We start from the raw sequence: 9,352 nt of genomic DNA, 5'->3' as shown, positions 1-9,352 counted from the left end.
TGATGCGCTCAGTGCAAAACGTCGTCTGGAAGTGAGCAGACAAAACTTAACGGAGTCTGAAACGTGAAACAGTTTCAAGTCTTGATTATGTTTTATGTTGCCAAACTTATCCTTTAGAACATTTCCTCTTGCTTTGGATGTTGGCTCTGGAAGAGGTTACATAGCTCAACATTTAACCAAGGTACTGGCTCTTCATACTTTAAAAGTGTTTAAAATAAGTACGTATTTATCCCTCTATTTTCGAATAGGGCTCTGTTATAACTTAAAACAATCCTCTGAATCTTGATGAGGTAAATCTTTTCTTTTTTCCCCTTCCCCCCCCGTCTGTAGCTGTAGTCCAAAGACGTGTGCAGGCTGTTACTCTGTTGTAGTGACTGAAGACTAGACAGACAGTAGTGCGAGGGAAGCTATCAGTTGTGTGCCGTTAACCTGTAGTCTTGAGTAAGGATAGGCATGTTTTTTTATCGATCTTTGCTGGATGCACTTAGTTGTTAAAGAGAAGTATTATTATTATGGAGAGTTATAAAGGTGAACAGTTCACCCTTCGTGAACCGAGCCATTCAAGGTATTTCATCGGCTGTTACTTTATATGTGACTGAACTTAGACCTAAAAATGCAAAATGTGGTTTTTGTTACTACTTTTACCTCAGCTATTCTCCCTGGGAGAAATTACTAAGTATTATATTGGGGGGGAAAAATGCTTTCTGCCTTATGTTAAGTTTTGTCAAGTGTTAAGGGCATTGCCTCCAACTTACTATAAATATGTGTAAGTGTTCCAAAAATTACTAATGTCAACTTATAAAACAATCTAAATATTTGATAGACTTATACATTTTTATTTCAGGAAACCGTTGAAAAATTTATTCAAGTTGATATTGCAGAGAATGCTTTAGTAAGTAGCCTTCTGAATGCTAATTTGCTTCAATTCCATAATACAGGAAAGCAAAGTGGGTTTCTGATGTTGTTTTTCTTCTAACCCCACATTAGAAAAATGCTGTAGAATCTGAAATCCCTACAGTCAGTGTTGTAGCTGATGAGGAATTCCTTCCTTTCAAAGAAGACACATTTGATCTTGTTGTTAGCAGCTTAAGGTATGCATTAATCACTTACCTACATTTTATTTTTTGTTTAAAGGTGTTAAATAATGTTATTTGAAAGTAACTTTAAGGAGGAAAAAAACCCAAGAAAGATAAATAGTCCATTGAACAGCAATAAGCCATGCTGTATCGAATGTACTTGCTTATTTAGTATACATTGGGAAAAACTGCTGTTCTGATGGTTCTTAATTTTTTGTTTGTTCTCCTTCAGGACACATGTAACTTTTCCCTATCCTGCATTTTGACTAACTACTTTCCAGGACTTGATTCTTCTCAGTTTCAAAAAACACCCAAAACCCAAAAAAAGAAAATGTCACATCCATTTGTACAAACTAGTTTTTATTCAGTACCACTTTTAGGCAGGCATTTCAGAACTTTGCAGCTTGAGAAACTAATTTGTTGCTTTGGCTTCTGAAACATACTTAGCTAATGTAACAATTATTTGCATTCTCTAAATTTTATTTAATATGCAATTATAAAATGCACACTTCTGTTATTTCAGCTTACATTGGGTGAATGACCTTCCTAGGGCTTTTAGAGAGGTAAGAAATGTTTTTTTTAATACTAAAATTAACACTTGCCATTCCTCGCGGTCAGGACACTCTGTATTTCCACGTCCTCTTTACATAAGAGGCACAGAAATAGTTCATGTTGCACACCAATATTTTTTTCCAGTATTTTTTGCAGTTAGAGGAGCATCAGTTCATATTTCTCCAAATTTACGGTCTCAAATGAGTTTCGACTAAACTGTGGAACTACATGTTTGCATAATACTTTATAGTCTTGACAGCTGAGGTCATGGTAACTAATGTAAACTGGGGCAATGCTTATTGATTTTTATCGCATGTTAGCTCTTACTACTTGTAGTACAAGAGTTTTCTAAATCTAACTTCTCTAGAACTGGTTTATGGAACTTGTATTATTTTTATGTCTCAGCTATTTATTTTGAAATAAATCTTTAATCAGATAAAGGCTTTTTGATTTTTAAATAAAGCAAATATTTGTTGAGGACAGAAAACTGAAACTGTTATTGAAAAAATCTGGTTTGATTATTTCAGCTCCTTCCTGCAGGTGAAAACTTTTTTCCAATCGGCTAACTTGGGAGCAAGAACTATTTTAACCAGTTTGCTGCTTTTTAATTTATTTCAAATTGGTCAATCATTACAGTGCTATTCTGTCACCTGTTGGTATGAATAGGAGTACCCTGCTGTTATGGAGATAATAAGAATAGGACTTGGGATACCTTCAGTACTTACTTAAAAAAAAAAAAAAAAGACTTGGAAAGAAATTTATAGTTTTCTCTGGAATTTAAGTGTTCTATGGAGTGTCAAGTGTTTTTTACCTCCACGGTAAAAATAACTGATGCGTTATAATGCCCCACAAATGGGAGGGAAATGGGGTTCTTGGTGAGCTTTCATTGTGAATGCTCATTTCCTAGTTTCGGACCACTGGCTTTAATGGAAACTGCCTTCAACTGCTTAAATTTCATGCCTGTCAATTAAAGTCGTCTTTATTAGCATAGAAAAGGTAGCTTGATTAATACTTAATTAAAAAAAACCAGTTTAAAAGACTTTTGTTTCAAATCAGTAAGGTAAACCGTTTGAAGCTTTTGCTCTCTTGTTAGCCTGATGTATGTAATACGGCTCTTGTGGATATCAAAAGTAGAGATCATTGCCGATTCTTAAGGAAAAAAGACAACATTAACTTCTTGGCTTCAGTAGGAAGGGGGCTAGGACTTACTAGACGAGAAAGCAGCTTGTCAGCCTTGGTGTTTGAGTCATGATATTGCTATTCTGGATAGTTAAAAATCAGTAGGGGTAGACATAGTAAGAATCGCATTACTCTATTGTGTGTTCAGAAGTGCAAAGATAACTACTAGAAACTAAGGCCTCCATTTCTCTTAAGCCATTAAAAAGTGTTTTTTCTGTCCTCATTTGAGAAAGTAAAAGTAATCAGAAGCTATCTTAATCTACCTTACTTTCAGGAGTTAATTAATTGAGGATATTGTTTTAGGAGTATCCCATTGAAAATAGTTTTCCCCTAGATTGCCGCAGTGCATTTTTTGTTTCCTGGGTGTAAGCGTTACTTCTGGGAATTCACTCTTTCTTTCTTAAGAACAAACAGGCTCTTTTCAGACAGATTACTTATTTTGCAGTGTTACCAAAAGCTTTGGCACAGCTTGCCGTGTGGAATACAGTCAATATTAAAAATTTGTTACAACTATCATAATGATTGCTTTTAAGTTCATTTAAAAAAACAAAAAGTCCAAAGAACCACTTAGTTACATAGACTTAATAACAAAAAACATTTTTTTTTTCCTGTGTTGTAGATTCATCAAGTTCTTAAGCCAGATGGAGTGTTCATTGGTGCAATGTTTGGGGGAGACACTCTGTATGAGCTTCGCTGCTCTTTGCAGCTAGCAGAACTGGAGAGGGAAGGGGGATTTTCTCCTCACGTGTCACCATTCACTGCTGTCTCTGATTTGGGACATCTGCTGTCGAGAGCTGGCTTTAACACCCTGACTGTGGTAATTATAAATAAGTGAACAATCAGACAGAACAATCCAGAACATGAAAGCTATTGATATATAAAAAATACTATGTACGGATGTATTGGTAATGTACTTCTTCCCTCTACATGTCATATAGCTTGCTGAATAAGTTTCTGAAATAGCCTGGACTGCCTCTGTTCCTGGCTTCACTGTGATTAATAGAATCATAGAGCAGTTTGGGTTGGAAGGGACCTTAGAGATGATCTAGTTCCAACCCCCCTGCCATGGGCAGGGACACCTTCCACTAGACCAGGTTGCTCAAAGCCCCATCCGACCTGGCCTTGAACCCTTCCAGGGATGTGTTCATGGATGGATCATCGCCCGCTTCTCTGGGCAACCTGTTCCAGTGGTTCACCACCCTCATAGTGAAGAATTTCTTCCTTATGTCTAACCTAAATCTACCCTCTTTCAGTTTAAAGCCATTACCCCTTGTCCTATTGCTACATGAAACCAACTGAAGTGTATCTTTGGCTAGTGGCCCAGTAGAATTCGGATGGTCTTCTTGGAGAAATGTCAGAGAATGTTAGACCTGCTTGAAAAAACTTTAGACACTTGTGCTGTTTCTTGTAAAACCAAGAAGAAAATAATGGCACTTCAAGTAAATTTTTATTGCATTTGAGCTACTAAACAAAACTCTTTAGAAATGTTAAGAGAGTATATTCTTCTGAGAAATATGCAGTTGAACAGAAGTGGAAGATGAATAGTTCGTTAGCAGCTCTGAAGTCTAGCATAATGTTAGTGTTTTAGCTTGATATGTTCTAAAAGTAAGCTTCTCAATTCTTCTAGGATACTGATGAAATTCAGGTCAACTACCCAGGGTTGTTCGAGGTTATGGAAGACTTGCAAGGCAAGTATATACTTTGTGGAAACATGAATGTTTTGTATATCAGTGACGCAGACACAGAAGAGTTTCACTGTGTGTTTCTTAACTCCGAATCATAGAATAGTTTGGGTTGGAAGGGACCTTTGAGGGTCATCTAGTCCAACCTCCCTGCAAGTGAGCAGGGACATCTTCAACTAGATCAGGTTGCTCAGAGCCCCGTCCAACCTGACCTGGAATGCTTCCAGGGGTGGGGCATCCACCATCTCTCTGGGCAACCTGTGCCAGTGTTTCACCACCTTCATGGTAAAAAATTTCTTCTTTGAAAAAAATATACATAAATAATAAGTAAAGCTTATTTTAACAGTGAAAGCATGACTTTTTTTCTGATCTCTACTGAGTCAGGAGATTATGTCTGTCAGCAGATTTGTGTTGGGAAGCAGCAGAGTCAAAGAATTGCTACTTCGTCTGCAATGAATAGTCTGCTTCCCTAGTGTTCTCATTCTTTGTGAGCCTGTTCAGTGTAAGCTACTGAAAAGCCCTGAAAGGGAGACAGAAACATATATCCCACATACTAACTTTTCCTGTGAGCCTCCCTAATTATCCAGACACTCAGGAGACTGCTTGGGAATGAGGATAAATAGACCCTCAAATTGGAGTCTGCTGAGGAATGCAGAAAACAATTGAGATGCATAACAATTGAGTTAGTATTCTGATTGCATTTGTCATGGATTGTGAAGTAGTCATTCGTATACAGTCAGTTATTACTTACAGAGCAGTTCATGGCATCTTCTTACTCTAGATCAGCTGCCGTTGTTTAGAGTAATTCCTTAATGACAATAAAACTTAAATTCTCTGCAGAAACCTTCAGATGCAGTAAGTGATTAAAGAGATTAGAACTGTGGTTATTTCTTATTAAAAATCTCTTGGGATAGTAATTTTGATTCTTATCTGTTAAAAAAAAAAACAGATATGAACGGTGTGTCTGAATAAACACTGAGTACTCGTGCTTAAAATAAATTATACTAGAAAACCTAAATATTTGGAGACCGAGGCTGAAGAACTAATAATTTGAAATCATTCCTAGCAATACAAACGGTAAATTGCAAAGCATTGTCATTAAAAGGCTTAGATTCTTATAGGTAAGAAACCTAATTATTTGCAGTATGTTGTTCTCTCTCACAGTGAGATTCAGAGGATTCTATACTTACTCTGGTTTAATAAAAATCTGTCATTAGTGCATGACACTTAACTCATGGTATATGCTGTATCTTCTTTTTCTTAAAGCAAAAACATATTTTTAGGTATGGGGGAGAGTAATTGCTCTTGGAATAGAAAACCTCTGCTACACAGGGAGACAATGTTGGCAGCTGCTGCCATATACAGAGGTAAGTGAGAAGTGATGAGTTAATCTGAAATGACTTTTAGAACATATTTTCTGTCTTTTTTCTGACTTCTGTGTAAAAAAAAAAAATATTTTGGAATAGAACGAAATATCATTATCATACAGGTATTTTTAACCTTAACTATAATAGAAGGATTTGAACTATGTTGATGCACCAGTATGAGATATTTTTATTGTCCCAAATCTTTCATCAAGAGTCATTGTGATGAATAATATGTCATACTTAGTTCTAATGTTATGAGAACTAAGTCTTTCTTAGAACTAATGTTCCGTGTACCTTTTTTTCCTCTTTCTTCCTGCCCTAACAGAAATGTACGGAAATAGCGATGGCTCAGTACCTGCCACGTTTCAGATCTACTACATGATTGGCTGGAAATTCCATGAATCACAGGTAATGTGAAGCTGAACTATTTTCTCTTCGAAGGTACTTTTTATAGTACTGATGCTTTAAAAGCTTTTTGCAAAATATTTTAACTTAAAATTGGCCCTATATTTTTGTTTTTCTTCTTTTTTTTTTTTTTTTCCTTAGGCAAGACCAGCCCAGAGAGGTTCTGCAACAGTTTCATTTGGAGATCTCGCAAAAATAGATGGACTTCTTTCAAGAGGAAAAAAGTAGTTCTTCACCAGAAATAAGTTGTCTTGAAGCTTCTACAAAACTTGTCATTACAGATAGTCTTCACTTGTGCCTATTTTGGGACAACATTCTGAAATTATAATCTGTATGCAGCAGGGTTTTTTGGTTTTTTACTGCCTATGCTACACTGTCAGCTATGTAAAACGGTGTTCAGTTTTTGTTTCTAGAGAAGTATTTGAGCAGTATTCTAAGCAAATACACGCTCTCCCAACTTTTGATTAAATTGCTATTCTCAAATGTAATGCCTTTTCCAGCGTCTCAGTATCACAGACTGCTCCAGGTATGATTTGCAAGTCTTTAGTGTATATCACCCTGTGTTATTTAATTATTCCTAAAGGGTGGTATGCAGTAACGATGGTAGACAGTACTTGTTGGCAAGTGTATTTATAAGACATCCTATAAGAGAAAATATCAGCAAATACACAGATCTAAATTACTATATTTTTGTGTGTTGGAAATTATGGGTGAAAAGTTACTGTCAGTTATTCTTTGAAATTTGAATGTTTGACTTCTGTATAAGGAGCTGGTGAAGTGAGTTCTGTATTATAAAAATATCTCGGGTTGCTACGCTTCACCTACAGCCCTCAAATTTGATTACTTTTCCTTCCACGGCCAAAGCTGGAAATGTTTCTGAACATGAATAGTAGAGCTCAGCCAGAAGGAAAGTTGGATGCTTCATTGTAGCTTTAACAGAATGTACATATCATGATTTGACTTAATTTACTGAAAGGAGCAGCAAGCAGAAGAGTCACCTAGCACTCAGATCATAGAAACATAGAATGGTTTGCGTGGGAAGGGACCTTTAAAGGCCATCTAGTCCAACCCCCCTGCAGTGAGCAGGGACATCTGCAATTAGATCAGGTTGCTCAGAGCCCCGTCCAACCTGACCTGGAATGTTTCCAGGGATGGGGCATCTACCACCTCTCTGGGCAACCTGTGCCAGGGTTTCACCACCCTCACTGTGGAAAAATGTCTTCCTTGCGTCTAGTCTAAATCGACCTTCTTTTAGTTTAAAAGTTTAAATGTGTGTTTCAAATTAACTAATTAGCTTAGAATTGGCATTCTCTGGAGTTGGTACTCTTGGATTTTTTAACATTTTTTAACTTTTTTTAACCTGTTCTCACAGCATTTGAAAAATTGAAGGTGATACTTTATCTAACAATTAGTTAAAAATTACATTTGCACATTACTTTCTGTGTTTCTACTATCGGAGGCTGAAAAGCATGAAGGATACTTTATTCTCCTTCGTTGTGATGTGGAGCTATGACTTTTCCTGTATATAACTGCATTTCCAGAAATTGCTGTTAGTTATGAATATGGCCAACTAACCTCAGCTGTCTAGGAAAAAATAATCTACCCAGAGATTGCACTTGATGGTAGTACTGATAGAGAATGGTAGAAAGGAAAAGCATGAAGAATACAATAACCAGGTGTACCATTCAATCAGTTTTATCATTGTATCTAGGTGTTGTATCACTACTGGTGGAAAAGCAAGCTACTCTAGGCCTGTTGTGAGGAGATGATCCAGCAGGTGGAGTGTGACAGAATGGTGTGGCACAGACCAGATAGGCAAGGTAGGCAGAAACCTTCGTGTTAAGTTAGGGATTATCGAATTATGATTCAAAGACTAATACAGATATTAAAGTTACTTGCTACTGCTTAACCAGTACTCCATTTTCAAAATAACAGAAATGCTGTTCAAAAAGAAACTATTCATGCAGTATTTAGCTGACTAAAAGAACAATTTAAGGGCCTAATTTGGGGCTTTGACTTTGAATAAGAGATGGGCAGAGAAGGTACAAAACATCCTGATAAGGAGGGAAGGAATCTTCTGTCCTGCTTTTGCTTACAAGCCTAATCCATAATTATTCAAGCTGAATGAGTGCATCTTCGGTTTTCCTTAGAAAAGAACAGTAACCCTCCTGGAAAAAGGGGGAGAGCCTGTAAGCGGTTTGATAATAGGTCTGTATAGCCCTTAAGACTAAATCTAAAAAAGCAGCTTCTGTCTCTGAAAGCCACCATTTTTTTGCAATATGTCGATGGACTTAATACAAGATACTGCATCTCAACAGGTCATCTCTGTCTTAAATAAAATTCACTTATTTCAAGGGGAAACTTGCCGGGTACCCAAATGTATGTTTCTATGAAGTTGTGTGTCAAATGACTGTGTAACTTTATGCATTTTTGCTTTATTAGGTTAATTTCTAGTCACTTGAGCTGGTGGTTGTGACTCAGATATGTGAAGGGAATGAGGAGGTGGAATGTGCTGGGTAAATGTTAATTGGACAAGTGCTTCTACTGTGCTTGTTTGAAGCACTCATTTATGGGGAAAAGGAAGGATTTCCAGTTCTTTAATTCCATATTCCACAGATGGAATATATAAACAATGAAGTTTCTGAAGTTTCTGAACAGGGAGAAATAGAAGTTTTCTTCCTAGCCCTTGGAGGGGACACGCGCATGCACACACACACGTTTAGCTACTCAGTTAACTTGGAAAAGGGCTGGGGAGTAGTAAAAGTGAGGAGTAATAAATATGGCATTGGAGCAGTGTTGGTCGGAATTAGGGGGCATGCGACTGGCAGGTAAGGTGTTTGTTTCCCTGGCTGACTACATTTGAATAACTGCCTTTTGTGTGGTTTTAAAGGCAATTATTTTTTTAATGCAGTGTGCTTCTTGGAATTCTAGGTTACTCTGATTTCCACTAGTTGCTTTCTTTGTATGGCACTTGAATGAATAGCTTTGAAAACAGTTAGTTTACTATGAACAGATGGTTTTGTCACATAAGGCTCTGTTATATTTTAATTCTCTTTTTCAGATTTAAGTCTTTATGGCTTTCTGAAATTGT

The 9,352-nt window shown here is 36.8% G+C and overlaps 1 protein-coding gene across 1 annotated transcript; it reads left to right on the top strand.

Annotated features, from left to right (window-relative positions):
• Window positions 1–117: 117 nt before the first annotated feature.
• On the top strand, window positions 118–6,497 carry NDUFAF5 (NADH dehydrogenase (ubiquinone) complex I, assembly factor 5; the record flags this gene model as incomplete). The annotated part of the gene is made up of 9 exons (XM_010292935.1): window positions 118–181; window positions 845–892; window positions 988–1,091; window positions 1,600–1,639; window positions 3,427–3,624; window positions 4,435–4,495; window positions 5,773–5,856; window positions 6,182–6,264; window positions 6,403–6,497. Coding segments are annotated over 9 exons (769 nt in total), but the record flags the coding sequence as incomplete, so codon positions are not given.
• Window positions 6,498–9,352: the final 2,855 nt, after the last annotated feature.

Source organism: Phaethon lepturus, unplaced genomic scaffold (assembly GCF_000687285.1).
Source record: "Phaethon lepturus isolate BGI_N335 unplaced genomic scaffold, ASM68728v1 scaffold2118, whole genome shotgun sequence".
Classification (NCBI taxonomy): Eukaryota; Metazoa; Chordata; class Aves; order Phaethontiformes; family Phaethontidae; genus Phaethon; species Phaethon lepturus.
The sequence above is the reverse complement of the archived record's forward strand: the minus strand, read 5'-3'. Positions and strand labels throughout refer to the sequence as shown.